Source organism: Pseudorca crassidens, chromosome 1, assembly GCF_039906515.1.
Source record: "Pseudorca crassidens isolate mPseCra1 chromosome 1, mPseCra1.hap1, whole genome shotgun sequence".
Classification (NCBI taxonomy): domain Eukaryota; kingdom Metazoa; phylum Chordata; class Mammalia; order Artiodactyla; family Delphinidae; genus Pseudorca; species Pseudorca crassidens.
In genome coordinates, this window is record NC_090296.1 from 112,088,631 (window position 1) to 112,109,509 (window position 20,879).

General features: G+C 37.9%; 1 protein-coding gene across 8 annotated transcripts in view; it reads right to left on the reverse strand.

Annotated features, from left to right (window-relative positions):
* The window catches only part of HERC1 (HECT and RLD domain containing E3 ubiquitin protein ligase family member 1), a 215,167-nt gene that overhangs the window by 157,668 nt on the left and 36,620 nt on the right, over positions 1-20,879 (reverse strand). For all 8 annotated transcript variants that reach the window (XM_067749780.1, XM_067749809.1, XM_067749799.1 and 5 more), the window contains exons 2-3: positions 14,562-15,517; positions 8,272-8,367 (exon numbers count right to left, since the gene is read on the reverse strand). In XM_067749780.1, the coding sequence (XP_067605881.1) occupies positions 8,272-8,367; positions 14,562-15,491 (1,026 nt within the window). In that variant the 5' untranslated portion in view covers positions 15,492-15,517. The remainder of the gene's footprint in view (positions 1-8,271; positions 8,368-14,561; positions 15,518-20,879) is intronic.

Here is a 20,879-nt window from a genome sequence, read left to right on the forward strand (position 1 = left end):
AGGGACTACTGCTCTATAATAAGACTTAAAAAAATAATAGCCCTCCTTCCCTGACCCCCACGAAAAAGAGAGAAGAGAGGAGAAGGGAAGGGGAAGGGAAGGGAAGGGGAGAAGAGGGGAGGAGAGGAGAGGGGGAAGCAAAGGTGGGGGAGGAGAGGGGGTAAAAAAAATCTGTTCACAAGACTTAGAAATGTGTTTTTTTAAAAACAACTGGAGGAGGGGCTTCCCTGATGGCGCAGTGGTTAAGAATCCGCCTGCCAATGCAGGGGACACGGGTTCAAGCCCTGGTCCAGGAAGATCCCACATGCTGCGGAGCAACTAAGCCCACATGCCACAACTACTGAGCCTGTGCTCTAGAGCCCGCATGCCACAACTACTGAAGGCCGCACACCTATAGCCTGTGCTCCGCAACAAGAGAAGCCATCATAATGAGAAGCACGCGCACCACAACGAAGAGTAGCCCATGCTTGCCACAACTAAAGAAAACCCATGCGCAGCAACAGAGACCCAATGCGGCCAAAAAAACCAAACAAACAAAAAAAACAACTGGGGGGGGCACGTAGAATTCTGGAAAAGATGACAATAGCAGCAGCAATGTAGTTTTCTAAACATGGAATCATTACACAAAACAAATAGAAGGCTAAACTCCAAATTTGTACTTAATATTCACAATAAAACTAGACAGACATAGCTCCGGTAACTCCAAAATATAAGCAGGTGCAGACAAACCACTACCAAATACAGAATCTGCATGGGAATAATAGCTGTGCAGGAGGAAGCCAAAGAGTGTCTGACAGACCTCAGAATAAGAAAACCCCAAAACAACCCATCAGGTACTCACCAGAAAGAACAGTGAGCCAATCTAAGAACAGCAGCTGCAACTGGGAAGAGTTTGCCCTCTCTGATAGCACGTAAGTACAAAGGTCCCATGATGAGAAGTTTGAAAAAAGCTAGAGCAGTCTAGTTCTTGTGAATTCTTGAAACTGAAAAGCCAGTACTCCCTTCCAGGACAGAGCCCCTCATACTGAGCAGAAACTATTGGGAGTGGAATAAAAGTTGAGCAGAATGAGGACAACAGAAAGGAAAGAGAAAAAGTTAAGATAAAAGGTGGGGAGGGGAATACGCTTGAAACCACCATGTTTTGTCTAACGTTACACAAAAACAATAGAGAAAGGGAGTCTATGGATTTAGAAAAGCCATCCTGAATGCCATCCCGTTCTAAAAATTCAGGAAAACAAATTTTTCATAAAAATAAGCAACAGAAAAGTATGAAGGTCAAATTCCATATGAAGTTGTTATAAGGGGAAAAAAAGGAAAAGAGGCAGAATAACATCCGTACAATAAAAAAATGACAGATGAGAAATGCCCACAAAACAGATCAAACTGTAACCTATTTCAAAGCAAGGTAAAGGGATTAAGAAAATGAAACACGACTTGAAAGAAAAACACAAAACTGAAAGAGAAGCATTCAAAAATGAGGTGACAGACTCAAAAAAAGAATTAGAAATAAGAGAAAAAATCATTTCAGAAATGAGGGGTAAACTATAAGAAATCCAAGAGTAAATAAATACAGAAGATAATACCTTATGAGCAACAAAAGGGAAAAAGCTGTTCAGAAATAAAAAAGAAATGAAAATTATATAAAAAGTATTCAAAAAAAAAGAAGTATTCAAAAAAAAGTGACAATTACTAAGTTAATTGTTAAAAATCCAACATACATCCGAGAGTGAACCAGGAAGAAACAGAAAATATAGACACAAATCACAAGCACTGAAATTGAGACTGTGATTAAAAATCTTCCAACAAATAAAAGCCGAGGACCAGATGGCTTCACAGGTGAATGCTATCAAACATTTAGAGAAGAGCTAATACTTATTATCCTTCCCAAACTCTTCCAAAATACAGCAGAGGGAGGAACACTCCCAAACTCATTCTATGAGGCCACCATCACCCTGATACCAAAATCAGACAAAGATGTCACAAAGAAAGAAAACTACAGGCCAACATCACTGATGAACATAGATGCAAAAATCCTCAACAAAATACTACCAAACAGAATCCAACAGCACATTAAAAGGATCATACACCATGATCAAGTGGGGTTTCTTCCAGGAATGCAAGGATTCTTCAATATACGCAAATCAATCAACGTGATACACCATATTAACAAATTGAAGGAGAAAAACCATATGATCATCTCAACAGAGCCAGAGAAAGCTTTTGACAAAATATAACAGCCATTTATGATAAAAACCCTGCAGAAAGTAGGCATAGAGGGAACTTTCCTCAACATAATAAAGGCCATATATGACAAACCCACAGCCAACATCATCCTCAATGGTGAAAAACTGAAAGCATTTCCACTAAGATCAGGAACAAGACAAGGTTGCCCGCTCTCACCACTCTTATTCAACATAGTTTTGGAAGTTTTAGCCACAGCAATCAGAGAAGAAAAGGAAATAGAAGGAATCCAAATCGGAAAAGAAGAAGTAAAGCTGTCACTGTTTGCAGATGACATGAAACTATACATAGAGAATCCTAAAGATGCTACCTGAAAAATATTAGAGGTAATCAATGAATTTGGTAAAGTAGCAGGATACAAAAGTAATGCAGAGAAATCTCTTGCATTCCTATACACTAATGATGAAAACTCTGAAAGTGAAATTAAGGAAACACTCCCATTTACCACTGCAACAAAAAGAATAAAATACCTAGGAATAAACCTACCTAAGGAGACAAAAAACCTGTATGCAGACAGAAGACCTATAAGACACTGATGAAAGAAATTAAAGATGATACAAACAGATGGAGAGATATACCATGTTCTTGGATTGGAAGAATCAACATTGTGAAAATGACTATACTACCCAAAGCAATCTACAGATTCAATGCAATGCCTATCAAGCTACCAATGACATTTTTCACAGAACTAGAACAAAAAATTTCACAATTTGTATGGAAACACAAAAGACCCCAAATAGCCAAAGCAATCTTGAGAAAGAAAAACGGAGCTGGAGGAATCAGGCTCCCGGACTTCAGACTATACTACAAAGCTACAGTAATCAAGACAGTATGGTACTGGCACAAAAACAGAAAGATAGATCAATGGAACAGGATAGAAAGCCCAGAGATAAATCCATGCACATATGGGCACCTTATCTTTGATAAGGAAGGCAAGAATATACAATGGAGAAAAGACAGCCTCTTCAGTAAGTGGTGCTGGGAAAACTGGACAGCTACATGTAAAAGAATGAAATTAGAAAATAAAAAAATAAACTCAAAATGGATTAAAGACCTAAATGTAAGGTCAGACACTACAAAACTCTTAGAGGAAAACATAGGCAGAACACTCTATGACATATATCACAGCAAGATCTTTTTTGACCCACCTCCTACAGAAATGGAAATAAAAACAAAACTAAAAAAATGGGACGTAATGAAACTTAATAGCTTTTGCACAGCAAAGGAAACCATAAACAAGATGAAAAGACAACCCTCAGAATGGGAGAAAATATTTGCAAATGAAGCAACTGACAAAGGATTAATCTCCAAAATTTATAAGCAGCTCATGCAGCTCAATATCAAAAAAACAAACAACCCAATCCAAAAATGGGCAGAAGACCTAAATAGACATTTCTCCGACAAAGATATACAGATTGCCAACAAACACGTGAAAGGATGCTCAACATCACTAATCATTAGAGAAATGCAAATCAAAACTACAGTGAGGTATCACCTCGCACCACTCAGAATGGCCATCATGAAAAAGTCTACAAACAATAAATGCTGGAGAGGGTGTGGAGAAAAGGGAACCCTCTTGCACTGTTGGTGGGAATGTAAATTGATACAGCCACTATGGAGAACAGTATGGAGGTTCCTTAAAAAACTAAAAATAGGGCTTCCCTGGTGGCGCTGTGGTTGAGAGTCCGCCTGCCGATGCAGGGGACATGGGTTCGTGCCCCGGTCTGGCAAGATTCCACATGCTGCGGAGCGGCTGGACCCGTGAGCCATGGCCGCTGAGCCTGTGCGTCCGGAGCCTGTGCTCCACAACGGGAGAGGCCACAACAGTGAGAGGCCCGTGTACAGCCAAAAAAAAAAAACTAAAAATAGAACTACCATACGACCCAGCAATCCCACTACTGGGCATATACCATGAGAAAACCATAATTCAAAAAGAGTCATGTACCACAATGTTCATTGCAGCACTCTTCACAATAGCCGGGACATGGAAGCAACCTAAGTGTCCACTGACAGATGAATGAATAAAGAAGATGTGGCACATATATACAATGGAATATTACTCAGCCATAAAAAGAAATGAAATTGAGTTATCTGTAGTGGGGTGGATGGACCTAGAGTCTGTCATACAGAGTGAAGTAAGTCAGAAAGAGAAAAATAAATCCCATATGATTACATATATGGAATCTAAAAATAAAAAATGGTTCTGAAGAACAGAGGGGTAGGACAGGAATAAAGACGCAGACGTAGAGAATGGACTTGAGGACACAGGGAGGGGGAAGGGTAAGCTGGGACGAAGTGAGAGAGTAGCATGGACTTATTTATACTACCAAATGTAAAATAGATAGCTAATGGGAAGCAGCCGCATAGCACAGGGAGATCAGCTCAGTGCTTTGTGACCACCTAGAGAGGTGGGATAGGGAAGGTGGGAGGGAGATGGAAGAGGGAGGAGATATGGGGATATGTGTATACGTATGGCTGATTCACTTTGTTATAAAGCAGAAAGTAACACCATTGTAAAGCAATTATACTCCATAAAGATGTTAAAAAAATAATCCAACATTAAAACAATAGTGGTCCTAGATGAGAACCAAATAAAAAGAGTAAAAATGATACTAAAAACAATAATTTAGGGAAACTTCCCTGAAATAAAAAAGATTTGAAACTACATATTAAAATCCTCACATCTCTGAGAACATCGACCCAGAATACATAACATCAAGATGTATTCTAGTAAAATTACTGCCAGAAGAAAATGAATGAATATACTTAAGAAGTAAAGAAAATGTGAGCCAAAGATTTTATCTTCTCAAAACTGACTTTCAAGTATAAAGTGCACAGCAATTAAAATGTAAGAACTAAGAGAATCTTTTTCGTGAGTATTTATTGAAGATTCTACTAGAGAATAAGCTTCAGACAAACAAAAAGAATAGAGAGCCACTGACAGAAACTGGCAGTGAGCATGAAATATGTAGTTACTTGTACAACTCATACTTAACGAGGGTTAAAAGGCTTAAAAGGGTTAAAAGTAAATATGTTCTGAGTATGCAGATATAATACAACTACAAAAAATGGGGAAAGCATATGTAAAAAGTTAATATTTTTAGTAATCATACAGTGGTAGTGTTTGTCTTATTTTAGGATTGCTGTGTGTGTGTGTGTGTGTGTGTGTGTGTGTGTGTGTGTGTGTGTACTGTGTGATTAAAATAAATAATTACAGGATATTCTAATTCTATATCCCTGTATCCTTCAGAATCAGCATTCTTAGTTGGAAGAAAGGATATATAAATGTAATATAGAAAAGCAGAAATTCTATAGCCCTGATTTTGAAAGTATCGATATCAACTCATGAGGTATATTAGCTTTAAATACGCATGCATGTGTGAACACACACACATTTCCTAGCTCTGGCTACTGTAAGACCCCAGAAAAATAATACCTACTTAGTAGTGATGAGCACCCTGATTGTGGTCCTGAAATAATATTTTCCACTTTAAAAAAAACAGTGTTTATGGAGAAAGAGCTAGCTGGTGGCAGATCCAGATCAAGAAATGTATGAGTCCAGAAACAATTTGATGGGTCAAATAGCAAGGAAGCAATCAAAGATTATTAGGCCTATGTCAAAAGAGCTTGGGAACCACACTGAAAGAGACTACTACCCTGAAAGACTGTTGGCCAAAGATAAAACAATATGAGCTTCACTACAGATAATAATTCAACAAAGTAAAATTTGAATCGGTTTAAATCTACAAGTTCATAACAATACTTTTCAAGTGAAACCAATTGGTCAAGTTTGGAGCATGACAGGAGATCAGTCCATTAAACTGGAAACTAGTAAATAAAAATCGGTGTTAAAAATTTTTTTAAAAATCAAGTGGAGAGAATCAAGCACTTATTCTGCTTTTCCTGTCTGAACTGTGGCAGGGTAACCAAACTGTCAATAAGGGAATCATCTCTTTATGAAAACATTCCAATTAATAAATGAAAGAGGAATGATATAATTAGAATATCACCATTTTGCAACCAAGCACCAATGAATTAATAGATCTGATCATTAAGAATCAAGGGCTGCTAATACTACAAAAAGACAGACAACCAGATGGAAGATCACAACACCATGTTTAGCTTTGCCAAAGGGATCAAACCTGAAACTGATCAAGTCTCTAGATTCACCTGTCAGTATGCAGGAAATACATAGGAACTGCATTATGAGTAATCAATCAGCAAACTCCAGATGGTAGGAAATTATACAGCCTTAAAAGTCCAAGTTCCTGAACAAATACACTAAAGGAAAATAAAAACAATGGAGGGGGAACCTATAGATTAAGAGATTTAAAAGATATATATAGGACTTCCCTGGTGGCGCAGTGGTTAAGAATCTGCCAGTCAATGCAGGGGACGTGGGTTCAAGGCCTGGTCCGGGCAGATCCCACATACCGCAGAGCAACTAAGCCCGTGATCCGCAACTACTGAGCCTGCGCTCTAGAGCCCGCAAGCCACAACTACTGAGCCCATGTGCCACAACTACTGAAGCCCATGCGCCTAGAGCCTGTGCTCCACAACAAGAGAAGCCACCACAATGAGAGCCCGTGCACCACAACGAAGAGTAGCCCCCGCTCGCCGCAACTAGAGAAAGCCTGTGCGCCACAACGAAGACCCAACGCAGCCAAAAAAAAAAAAACTTTTAATTAAAAAAATATATATACTAAAAAGATATATATAGATATATAGATTGTTTTAATAGGGAAGACTGAACTATAGTGTCTAGGGATGCACACAACTATAAAGAAATGCAACAAAGTGACTACACTTGAAGTCAGGATAGTGGCTACTTACGGAAGGAGGAAAGGGATAATGACCAGGACATGAAAGGGTTTCTCGGGTTGCTAGTAAAGTTTTATTTCTTTCCTGGGCACAGATTAAAAGGACATTTGTTTTAAAATAATTCATTAAGGCACACATTTGTATGTCTTTCTGTATCTGTTTTAATAATACATTTTTAAATTAAAAAATGCACATATGGGAGGGGGAAGGGTAAGCGGGGACGAAGTCAGAGAGTGGCGTGGACATATACACACTACCAAATGTAAAATAGATAGATAGTGGGAAGCAGCCACATAGCACACGGAGATCAGCTCGGTGCTTTGTGACCACCTAGAGGGGTGGGATAGGGAGGGTGGGGTAGAAGGGAGACGCAAGAGGGAGGGGATATGGGGACATATGTACACGTATAGCTGATTCACTTTGTTTTACAGCAGAAACTAACACAACAATGTAAAGCAATTATACTCCAATAATGATGTTTAAAAAAAATAATGCACATGATACAAAGTCCAAAATGAATAAAAGGGTATGCATTGAAAACTATGCCTCCTTCCCACACCTGATGCGAGACACCCCGGCTCCACTTTCTAGAGGCAACCAATCACGGATGCCACTTTCTTTTGCATCCTTTCCAGAGACTGAATGGATTTTTTTTTTTTTTTTTTTTTTTTGCGGTACGCGGGCCTCTCAATGCTGCGGCCTCTCCCGTTGCGGAGCACAGGCTCCGGACACGCAGGCTCAGCGGCCATGGCCCACGGGCCCAGCCGCTCCGCGGCATGTGGGATCTTCCCGGACCGGGGCACGAACCCACGTCCCCTGCATCGGCAGGCAGACTCTCAACCACTGTGCCACCAGGGAAGCCCTGAATGGATTATTTTTAAGGGATAAATACATGCTGTAGCATTTTAAGACAAAGTAATTTTTATTTATTGATTGATTTTTATTGGAATATATTTGATTTACAATGTTGTGTTACTTTCAGGTGTACAGCAAAGTGAATCTGTTATACATATACATATATCCACTCATTTTGAGATTCTTTTCCCATATAGGCTATTACAGAGTACTGAGTAGAGTTCCTTGTGCTATACAGTACGTCCTTATTAGTTATCTATTTTATATCTAGTAGTATGTATATGTCAATCACAATCTTCCAGTTTATCCCTTGACAAAGTAATTTTTCACATAAAAGCCATGATTATTACGTACCTCTTCAAAAAGACATAAAGCTGCCTCATAGAGTGAGCACAAGCCATCGGATGTTCTGGGTGGTTCCCTCCACTGACTCCGATCAGCAGATGAACCCTATAATTAAGACATTGTGGGATACAGTTAGGGAAGGAGAGAGACATGTATTAAAATCACTTAAATAGTCTACAAAAACATCTGAGGAACTGTTCACATAATTATGTGCATTAAAATCAAATCCTAACATTAGGTCATGAAACCAATTTTATGTGTAAGTGTTATAAAAGACATGGCTATAGAGTGAAGCAGTAAATTAAGTACCAATCTCTCACTTATTACATTAGTGATTTGTTCTAAGTGTCACAAGGTTTGACCTAAAAACACTCAAGGAGGCAGAATTTTGCCAACTACACACTCTTTGGGTGGCCAATATCCAATAAATGGGGTCCCAGCAAATATTCTACTCCCCTGGGGCTGTCTTGTCCACTTGCTCCAAGAATACAGTAGAATGCAGCCAGCTTAAGTGATGATCCTTACCAGAGCAGCAGTAAGTCTGTTCCTCCCTTCTTAGTTTCAGCACAACAAAGGTCCCACAAGTCAGTTCATGTAGCTACCTGACTATATTAGCAACAAAATATCTTTTTCCTAGCACAGCTGAGGAATCATAGCTCCTCTCTGTGACTAACTGCCTACTCTCCACAATAGGGCCCAATGGCTATGACCAGAAATCATTCTTTCATTGAAAACTGATAAATCAGAGAGTGAACTTGACCTCCACTGTTCCCTCAAATTCCCATATCCTTAAATCTTTACATCACAAATGTCAAGTTCTTTCTCTGATTTATCCATCCTCTAGTTGTAAAATTTTCATCTGTGGCTTTATTTCAAAGACGATTATATTGTAAAAATATTTAGATTCTAGATGATCACCGGGCAAACATACCACAGAAAAGTTATCCTCTACCGTGGAACAGAGGTTGGCCTAGATGCTCTGTACGATCCCATCCAACTCTAACATTATATGATTTTATCAATTCAGACTATTTTAATTAACGTGGTTCCTAAGTAATGAACGAAATGAATATGTTGGCTATTTAATTTATTGCTGGGTCATCAGGTGCTAAGCTACTGCTACCAAATCAATTTTTCTTTTTTATTGCTTAGGTGGTGCTTCTCGAATTTTAATGTGGACATAAGTTATCTGGAAATTTTGTTAAAATGCAGATTCTAATTCAGTAAATATAGGTGGGGGCCTGAGATTCTGTATTTCTAACAAGTTCTCAGGTGATGCCAATGCTGCTGTCTGAGGCTCACACTTCAAGTAGTAAGGCTTTCGAGAGCCACTTGCAGGTCTTGGAGTCATATGAGAAGCTGAGTGTTCAAAATTATCTAGTTCCTAGGCACACAAGGTGTGGCTATACCAGCAAATACTTTGAGGCACAGCCTCTCCAAATTCCGTAATTAGCTGCGTAGCACTTCTGGGAGAAACACAATTGTAATCTGTGGCTCCGTTATTTAAAGGCCACCTCTACTGATCACCAAACCAAAAGCAGATAAGAAACAACAGCAGCTTGCCATACCTTTCTAGGAGCTGGCACCAGGCCGGTAATAATTCCTTTTTATGCCTTTCTACAGTATGAAGGAAAATGCTGAAAATAACATAAGGTTTTCAGTGAGAGATCTGAGTTTAAATCCATGTTCCATCACTTACTGGCAACGTGACTTAAGGGTAAGTTTGCTTATCCTTAGACAGGAATAATTCCTCTATTATTTAGGGCTGTTGGGAAGAATAACTGAAATTATGCATAAAACATGCTTAGCATAGTTCTTAATACATAGTACGAACTCAAAACTGGCATCAGTAATTATTATTTTGTATGATGTACATGGAGAAAGTAGAGAAAACACAGGGAGTCTTTAATAAACTCCTGCTAACTTTAAAAATACCAAACCAATTTTTCAAAAAATCCTTCAAACACTGTCTGCAGTGACTGTCACTGACTTCTGTTCTCCCCAAAAAGTCAATAGTTAAGGGTAAGACTAATCCAGCCCCAGTAAATTAGGATTAAAGATATCTTAAAAACCCACTCTGTATAGAATTCTTAATGTGTTTTGTAAATATACTGCACAATAGAAAAAGAGGCCTATACCTAGGCATTTTTAAAGAAATTACATTTTGGAAATGTGTAACTTCATACACTGCTAATATACCACAGGAAGTTCAAAGGTCCAAAGATAAATGGGAAATTAAAATAACATAAATGTGTGGTTTCACAGGTCTTCATTGAATTACCTTTCTCTTATTTACCTACCATCAAAAATAATGTAATACCTTTTCGTTTTTTTCACATCTGTCTTTTTAAGAAAATCAGACAAGAACATTAAGACTTGATGGAGTACATTTCCTTACATTCTTGCTATCTGATTCTACTCTGCTTAAAATTGCTTCAGTGACTCCCCACTGCCTACAGAATCAAGCTCAAAACCCCATAGCATGGGATACCTGGCCCTGCCCACGTTGGCCACCTCAGCTCATCCCATTCCAGCCCCAGAACCCAGGAGCCTACTCTCCCACACCTCAGTCACTTTGAGAATACTAATCCTCTCACCTGAAAACTTCTTCAGCTCCCTCACTCACACACCTCATGTCTGCAAGCAAACTCTTCTTACTTTTCAACTAAGCTTAGGCATCCTTCATTTTCTGCCCCTTCCCTTCTAGCCCTCCTCCTCCTGTATCTCATCACCACCTCCCTGTGCAGACCTCTACTACAGCCCAGCATCATTAATATGAAATGTCTGTGCATCTCTCTCTCCTTACACTGTGAGCTGGCTAACGGCATGGACGCTACAAAGCGTCCTAACAGTATCTGGCACACAGTAAACACCTAGTGGCATCAAAGGCCAAAGGTGTTTTTCTTGGTGTTTATTTTTTTAGAATTCAGGAATGTACAGTGACATTATTTCCCTACTCTTTATTTAAATGTAAGTTAATGAGTATCTTGTATGCTTGCACTCAAACAGAATTACTATGTGCATGGGTAGAGGAGGTTAAGAATCACACATGTAAATACAATTTAAGGATTGAACTCATTTTTGTTAGGCCTTCTACCAGGTACTCAATTGATGGTTATGTGTCTCTCCCTCTAACTTCTAGCTTGGGGATACATTCTGTCCCAGCTGTTCTTGAGCAGAGAATCTTAAGACAGGGAAGATAAGGTCAGGACGGGGTTCTTCCCCAGAATATATCCAGAATTCTGAGGAAAGCTATCCGGGGTACCCTCATCCCAAGAGAAAGCTACAATGTAGGGTATAGCCTAGGAGGGTAAAGAGGGAGGCGGAGGCCCCTTCTGCCTAGGTGTATTTGACATTTTGTCCAGAAATGAAAGAGGCCAAGTGGAGAGAAAATTGGAAATCCAGCAATAAAATAAGGTTATTATATTTTATATCTACTTTAAGGTAGGCCGTCATGGGAAAAAAAAATAAGTCAATTTAACATAAACAGGGTAAAAGCTGCATACAGCTGTCAGAAAAAATGCGGGCTTTGCAGACAGACTATGGGTTGTAAGAATTAGTTAACACAGTGCCTGGCCCATCAGTGCTTAATCAGGAGCATACATAATACTTTCAGTTCTTTTGCCAAATAGATGTGTAAATTTAGGATAATTGCCACAGTTTCTTCATCCTTAAGATAAGGATAAATAATATCTACCTTACAGATTAACATGAAAATTGAATAAGACACTGCTTATAAAAAGCACCTGAGGGGCTTCCCTGGTGGCGCAGTGGTTGAGAGTCTGCCTGCCGATGCAGGGGACACGGGTTCGTGCCCCGGTCCAGGAAGATCCCACATGCCACAGAGCGGCTGGGCCCGTAAGCCATGGCCGCTGAGCCTGCGCGTCCGGAGCCTGTGCTCCGCAACGGGAGAGGCCACAACAGTGAGAGGCCCGCGTACCGCAAAAAAAATAAAAATAAAAAGCACCTGGTAGGTAGTAGGCACTCAACGAAGGTTAGAGCTCTTCCTCCCTTATTCCAGGTACTGGGAAGCAGTAAGTAGAATCCAAAAAATGAATGGGATGGTTTACTATAGGTTAATTAAGTGAATATTAAAACACATTATATAGGTAGTAAATATATTTACTGTAAAGATTTCTTAAGGTTATAGAGCCAATTTAAACTTACAGCCAAATATGCATACAAACCAATTTACAACATGCTAAAAGACAATGGGCTAAACAGATACTGAGAAAAGCAATTTAGTTTCTTGGGGCACCCTCTTCCCACTAAGGAGCAATATTGCAGGATAAGGCCTTTGAGGGTAAGGTGGGGAAGAGGCTTCTGACTCAGGGTATTTAGCATTTTGATTAAAAAGGAAACATACCATGGGCAAGCGTACGATCATATAAGTAGACTGCACAATAATTAACATGTTTTGTTTGTAACAAAGGCAATGCAAAATAAACAGACTGTAAAATGAAGAATTAAGTAACTCCTCACAGAAATATTAACATGTGACCATGAATAGATACATTATTTTAGGTCATCAAATGGCATCACATATTTGAAAACGGTATAAATTTAGAGAATGTTACCAGAAAGTATTAAGAATTGGAAAATAAAATGAGAAAAACAGATATGCAAGTGAATAAGTTTCAATATTGAATAAGAAACCACAAGAGGCCTAACTGCCTTTCATAGCTGTTACTTCAAACCTTTCTTACTTAGATCATTGCTTAGATCTCTGGCTCTAGATTCCTACTTCAGGTAAAGATCATACGGCCCTTGTCAACATTCCAGATTCTGAACAAAGCACCACATGCTTTTCTAGTCTAAATTTTATTTAACATTAAAGAATTCAAATTTTCATAGATCTCATGATCTAAAATCTCCAAGTACTTGCTTACAATAAAATTATTTGTAATAAAATGACCCAATATTTACCATTCAGTTCACAAGTACAAAATGTAAGCCAGGTGAAAATTTAAATGCCCTGGTTTGAAAATAAATTCAACATAATTGTTTTTTATGAAACATTCCTGTCAATTCAACAGCTTTCCACATTTTTGGGTGGGAGGGGGAGTCGTGAAACACACATACATAATTTACAAGTGGCATTTTTAATTATTTAAACTAAATAAATTTGTTAATTGATATTTGGTATAAAGAATATCAAAAACGCTGATCAATGTAACTCAATTGAAATTAAATCAACTTATAAGTGTTTCAATCTTTATATTCCAAATTTGTATTCTTTTTTTAAATTTAATTTAAATTCTTTTTTTAAACAGTAGGTTCTTATAAGTTATCCATTTTATACATATGTCAATCCCAATCTCCCAGTACATTGCACCACCACCACCCCTCTACTTTCCCCGCTTGGTGTCCATACGTTTGTTCTCTACATCTGTGTCTCTATTTCTGCCCTGCAAACCGGTTCATCTGTTATTTCAAACTTTTATTCTTGGTTTTCACAAAAGCATTAAATTTCAATCTCAGAAATTCTTGAAATTGATCATACTGCACTATATTTTACTGTTTATTCTTTAATATGGTATCTAAAGTTAGTTCCTTTATGATAGTCAAGCAATTAAGTTCCTTCATGAACAAGACATTTATTACAGATCTAGTATATCAGTTCACTACTCTCTTCCATTCAGGTCTCTGCTCAAATGTCCCAATTCAGAGACTCCCCTGATCACATTAACTAAAATACCACACCTTTCCCCTCCCCAATCTCTGCTTGAACCCATCATTTTGTATTCCTTTCCCTCCCTTATTTTAATTCTTAGAACTTAACACTACCTAAAATTTATATTTACTGTCTGATTCCCCTACTAGGCTGTTAGCTCCAAGAAACTCTGTTTTTCTCTGTTGTATCCTTAGGGCCTAGAATAATACTTAGTACATAGTAAATGTTTAATAAAAATGAAGAAGGACGAAATTAGAGATTTTTTTTCAAAAGGTCTCCCACTTACTAGCCAAGGCCCCTCATTTTACTTTTGAGTTTACTAAAACACAGAGAAGTTAGATGAATTTCCCAAGTTCACACAGGAAGCCATAAGACTTAAACTACAATCCTAACTCCTGATCCAGTGGTCTTAACACTATACAACTAGCCTGTCCTTGAATTACATATTCACATCAACACATATAAAAGTTTCTTTACTCAAAGTATATAAATTATTTAACTAACCTAACAATCACCAGTAGAATTCTCAAATCATTTGCTATTACCATCAATTCATTAAAAGTTGGGTTGACATTTCCCAAAATTGTTAGATAAGAATTTTAAAGTTCAGATTTATCATACGTACCAAAGAACGTCTCATCTGCATTAATATAGTCATAAAGCAGTCAAAGCTGATCATCCCTTCCTGGCTTGATAGTAGTTTGCTTTTCTCCATGGAATTTACAACTGCTGAAGCCCCTAAGGCCATTTCTATCCATTCAAGGAGATACCGCAAAGAACCTCGCTGAGCAGCTAAACCAAGCAGCAACTCGGAAGCTAATCTACGACCTAAAGTGTCTGCTCCAGAATTGGGAATAGTTACTCCTTTAAGAAATGTTGTTACTTGTGATAAGCAATCCAAGCCCATAGGTGGAATCTTGCTTTCATTTGCTAAAGATAATGGTGGCAAAGAGCTCACAACTTCAATTGCAGTATGAATAACGTCATTGCAAAGACTGAGACCAGGTCCCGACACAGGCATCATCCAACTTTGTCTCAGAAGTGCAAATAATAAACTTAGACCAGTTCGAACACCCATTTCTATAAGTGCATCAGTGCTTGACCGGGGACGTTCACTAACAGAATGGACATCTGCCGAACCAGAGCTGCTCTCCGGAGAATGCTGCTGCTGTTTCACTTTGCCTTTATCATGGTATTTATTAGAAAGTGCATAGAAGACACGCTGGAGTACAAGCAATCGTTTTCGAAGTGCCCCAGCAAATGGGGAATCTGAACATACCATCTTCGCTAGTGCTAGCTGACTGCTAAGAAGGGCATCCAAATAGTGGTCCTGTTCATCACTTGAAAGAGACTCACGTTCAAAGTCTGGCAACTGTGGTCCTTTGAGGCACAAAACTTGTTGGGGCAAAGGTACTACTTCCTTATTGCTGACCAGTTTAGAATATAGAACAGCAACCCCCTCTCTTGTAGCAATAGATTCACTGTCCTCTGTAATCCAGGAGCTGTTGAGGTGTTCAAGCCATTTCAGTTTCACTGGTGGAACCATAGTTGCCATTTTGATTTACTCTTCAGCCATTAGTTCTATAAAGGGAGAAGAAAAAGGAGTCAAGTTTCTGAACTTCCATCATATATTATCATTAGTGGTTTCAAACTGGTGAAACACAAAGTCTGGACTTCAGTTAACAGTAACATACCGATGTTAGTATTTTAGCTTCAATAAATGCACCATGGTTATTTAAGACATTAATATTAGGGAGCAATGGGTTGCAGGGCATACGGGAACTCTGTACTATCTTTGCAACTTTTACATAAGTCTAAAATTATCCCAAAATAAAAAGTTTATTTTAAAAATTAGTGATTTATGTAACTTTTCTCTTCAGGTTCTGGTCCCACTGTCAGTATTAATAGTGGGTTCTACATGATGATGGACCCCAAATTTGTATCTCTAGGCTTCTCCTCTGAATTCCAAACTCATATATGTAATTGTCCACTTGACCTCTCCACACCTCATAGGCATCTCAAACTTTATATTCAAAACTGAATTCCTAATAAAACATTTCCACCACACCCACCCAAACCGGTTCCTCCTGCAGAACTCCTCACTTCAATAAATGGCAACTGTATCCTTCTATTTCCTTTGGCTAAAAACCTTGGGAGTCATCATTGACTCCTCCCTCCCTTACACTCCAAATTCAATTAGTCAACTCTACTCTCAAAATATAGCCAGAATCCAAACAGTTCTCACACCCCTCCATTGCTGAAACCCTGGTCTAAGCCATCATCTCTTGGATCACTAAAGAAGCTTTCTTACTGGTCTCCCTGACTGTACTGAGGAGCTGCAGTGACTCCAAAAAGGCAGGAATGTTTCTGTATATTTTGTTTACTGCTGTATTCTGGCACACAGTAAGTGCTCAGTAAGTATTTGCTGACAAAAAGTACTTAAAAATTAAGTTTGCTGGGATAAAATATTCACAAGACATATCTCGTGCAAAGGACTATCATCCAAGATACATTAAGAACTCCTACAACTCGATAATAAAAAGACAACCTAATTTTTTAAATGGTCGGAAAAGTTGTGAACAAAACTTCACCAAAGATATGGCATAAAGCAGAAACTAACACACCATTGTAAAGCAATTGTACCCCAATAAAGATGTTAAAAAAAAAAAAAGATATGGCAATGGCTAATAAGCACAAAAAAAAAGTACTCAACATCATTATTCATCAGAAAAATGCCAATTAAAAACACAAAGAGATACTAATACACACCCAGAAGGATTAAAATTAGTAAGGCTGACAATACCAAATGTTAAGCAAGGATGCAGGGCAACCAGAACTCTCACAAACCATTTGTGGAAATGTAAAATTGAACAGCCACCTTAGAAAGACATCTGGTAGCTTCTTATAAAACTAAATATAGGGCTTCCCTGGTGGCGCAGTGGTTGGGAGTCCACCTGCCGATGCAGGGGACGCGGGTTCGTGCCCCGGTCTGGGAAGATCCCACATGCCGCGGAGGGGCTGGGCCCGTGAGCCGTGGCCGCTGGGCCTGCGCGTCCGGAGCCTGTGCTCCGCAATGGGAGGGGCCGCAGCGGTGAGAGGCCCAGGTACCGGAAAAAAAAAAAAAACTAAATATATACCTACCCAATGACTCAACAATTCCTCTCCTACAGATTCGCCCAGAAGAAAACATATCTCCACAGAAAGACTTAACGCTAAATAGTAGTTGCCCCTAGAAGGTGAGGGCATGAATAGACTGGGCAGGGCATGAGGGAACTTCCTGAAGTGATGGTAATGCTGGATTACCAAGCCTTATACATTTGTCAAAACTCAGTGAATATACATTTAAGATGTCACTGCATGTAAATTTTACCTAAATAAATACTGAATTCCAGTTGATACATATATTGAAGTATATTTAGGGGGAAGTATACTGATATGTGTAATTTACTTTGAAATGCATCAAATAATAAGATGCACTGATGTGTGTGTGTGTGTATAAAGATATGTATATACATACACACATACATATGGATTGATATGTAATAAAACAAGTATAATAAAATATTAATGGCAGAATCTCAGTGGTGAAGTATATATGCCTGTTCATTTTTAAATCTTTCAACTTTGCTGTATGTTTGAAATTTTTCATCATAAAATATTGCTGGGGAGTTGGGACTAACTCCTGCTTTTCAAGCAAGTCCCCAGAATGGTAGTCATAACAGTTGGTGGTAGAGAAAGATCCTCACACAATGAAGGGCATTTTATTTTCATGATATAGGTAGCTCTTGAAAAAAGAGCTCCAATGATAGAGACTGCAGGCTAATTAAAAGGAGTTTCCTACTTCCCAACATGCCCTGTTAAATTCCAAATATAAAATCTAATGGTACTTCTTCCTTTTTCAAGCTTATGAATACTATGCTTAATTTAACTTCAATGGATACTTGGAAAGTATGTACTTGGGAGAGGGAAAATAAAACCATAAGCCTCCTCCCACTTCATTCGGCTAAGTATTTACTAAACATTGTGCAGAGGATATAAAAGTACCTTACTTACCTCCATCCCTGCAAGCCAGAGGTAATTCTGCTCTTTTTATTTTTGCTAGTTTGACTGCTATAAAGGAATATGTTGTTATTCTAATTTCAATCTCCCTGATTACTAACACCTGAACAGCACATGGATATTGGTCATTTGGACACACTCTTCTGGGAAATGCTTATTCATGTCCTTCTAGTCACATATTTTTCTACTGGGTTATTTTTCTTGTCAATTTGTAAAAAGTTTTTGTATTTTATCATTGTCCTCAGCACTGCAAATATTTCTTCTAAATCTATCTTTCGCATACATACACATCCTTTCTTTATGGCTCCTGCTTTCCATTCTTGGTTAAAAGAGCACCCCAACATCCCCATGCCCTTACACATGAACTCTAGATTATACAGGTATTCACCTAGATTTTCTTGAAGTATTTTTGATTTTTTTACACATGAGTCTTTAAATGAATTTTATATTCATCTGAAATTTTAATTAAGTTCTGCATGGTATAAAATTGGATTCCAATTTTATTGTTTCCAGGTGGATGGCTAATTATGCCACCACCATTTAAGTCATCCAAGACTTCCAAGACAGCTGAGGACAATGGCAGCTGCATAATTATCTCCCCAAATTTCTTCCCAAACAATAAGGAAAAATAAATTCTACATAAAACCACACCCACAGCATAATTTGAAGATATAGAATGACAAAACTGCAAATTAACTGTAAAAAAAGAAATATCATCAATCCCAGTGCACATACTCTCAGCTCCAAGAGCCACAAGGTTTTGTGCAAGCAGAAGCAGACTAAGAAAATCTGTAGAAAAGAGAGAAGAGGAAGGATACTGAAGGAGCCTAAAGGTGATTTGGAATGACTGCCAGAAAGATTAAATCCACACTAAATCTGAAAATACTGAACAAATGTCCAGGCAGATCAGAGCACAGACTACAAGGAAGAGATTTCAAAGTACATTTAATTTAAAGAGTCAGGCATGATTTAAAGAAGCAGGTACAATTTAAAAAGACAGGTATGATTTATATGAGCATTCCTTGAAATGCAGAGAGGAGAAAAAAGACAAAAAAGAAAAGAGAAGCATTCTTTGGCAACTGGGTGGTAAAGGGTAAAAGAAAAAAAGGAGGGGGGGAATGTTTAGGGTTCTGCAAGACAAAAGAGAACTATAAAATTGGAGATATAACAAAGCTTCTCTCAAGCAAAAGAAACAAAGCACCAAAAAAAAAAAAAAAATCCTTTGAAGTACTTGAACTTTGCTATATAGACAGAAGAGGGTGTCATTAAATTAGGAATATTATTAAAAAAAACCCAATACCATAAAAATGAACAAGAAAAAAGTCCACAGAGAACTACTGCAGAAAATCAGTAAAGTTCACATACATCAACTGATGGAAATCTTCCTGATAACAAGAAAGCATAAGAAAATAAAAGTTAACAATCCAAGCAAAATTAAACACACAAACATTTGAGGATATAAAAAAAACCTTGAATCAGAAATTCAAAAACTAAAAGCAGAAAAAGACCACATAAATAATTAAAGTTTTTAAAGTTTTTGAAAAGGGAAGGAACAGGGAAGGAAGAAAGGGGAAAAAAAGGAAAAGAGCTGACTGAACTCAAGAAAGAAACGGAAGAAAAAGACAAAATTCTCAGAAATGAAGAATGAATTATAAACTGTCCAAGGAAGGGTAGACTCTAATAAAAAGTTAGCAAAGGGCAATTAAAGGCTGGAGCAGGGAAACAACTATGAGAATTAAAATCACACACACATACACACACACACACACACACACGAATCAGTGAAAGTAGTGGAAAGAGAAGACAAGCAAAGAAGGGCAAGTATTTGTACTACTGGATTACCTGAAAAAGTAAAACAAAAATGCAACAAAGAGCTGATTTTAAAGCTACTAGCCAAGAAAACTTGCCAGAAATAGAAAAAAAATTTTTTGAATCAATACAATAAGGGTTCACAAGGTACCTGGGAAATTGAGCAAGAACAACCAACTCTAAGACATTGGCCTTGTAAATTCAAGGATTTAGATAAAACCCTCAAGACCTCCAGGCAAAAAGATCAAATAACTTAAAAAGGTAAAAGAATTAGATTGGCATTGACATTTTAAAACCAGTCAAATAAACAGCACAGCAACAGCTTTTATAAAGCAAAAACTACAGGGGGTGCAAGGAAACATAGAAACACACAAATAATGGGAGACTTTAATATACCATCCCCAGTACAAGACAGATCAAGTGGACAAAAATATATAAGGAAACAGAAGACCTAAACAACAGAATAATTTACTCTTTTTCCATTACCAGGATCTATTTCTGAATTCTCTATTTTGGTCCCCTTGTCCATTCTTATGCCAACAGTGACTTGATTACAGTGGCTTTTATAAATATTCTGATGGCTGGTAAGGCAAGTCCCTAACCTTTAAGATTATTTCATTCAATTACATGCTACCTCTCCCAAGGTAGCATGTTCTAATTTGAACTTCATTAAATATATGTATTAATTTTCAGAAAATAGATACTTTTATGATAATTTGTCCACCTAAGAATATAGTATGTCTTTCTATTTTGATCCGATCTTATTTTAGATTTTCTTCATATAAGTCCTATGCCTTTCTTGATAAACTGTTTCTTGAGTATTTTTGATTTTGTGGCTACTATGAATGGAATTCCCCAATTTCTTTTCCTGGATAATTATTGCTATCCAGCCATCTGGGTACATTCGTACACTTTTCCAAATTATGCAAGGATAGAGATGAATCAAAGAACATAAACCATATAACAGGGTCAGAAAATGAAGAAAGCAAAGAAGTATTAAAGATAAAACAGAAAAAAAGGTCAGCAATAAGACTAAGCATATCTACTCATCACTATCAGCAAAACTCATCTATTA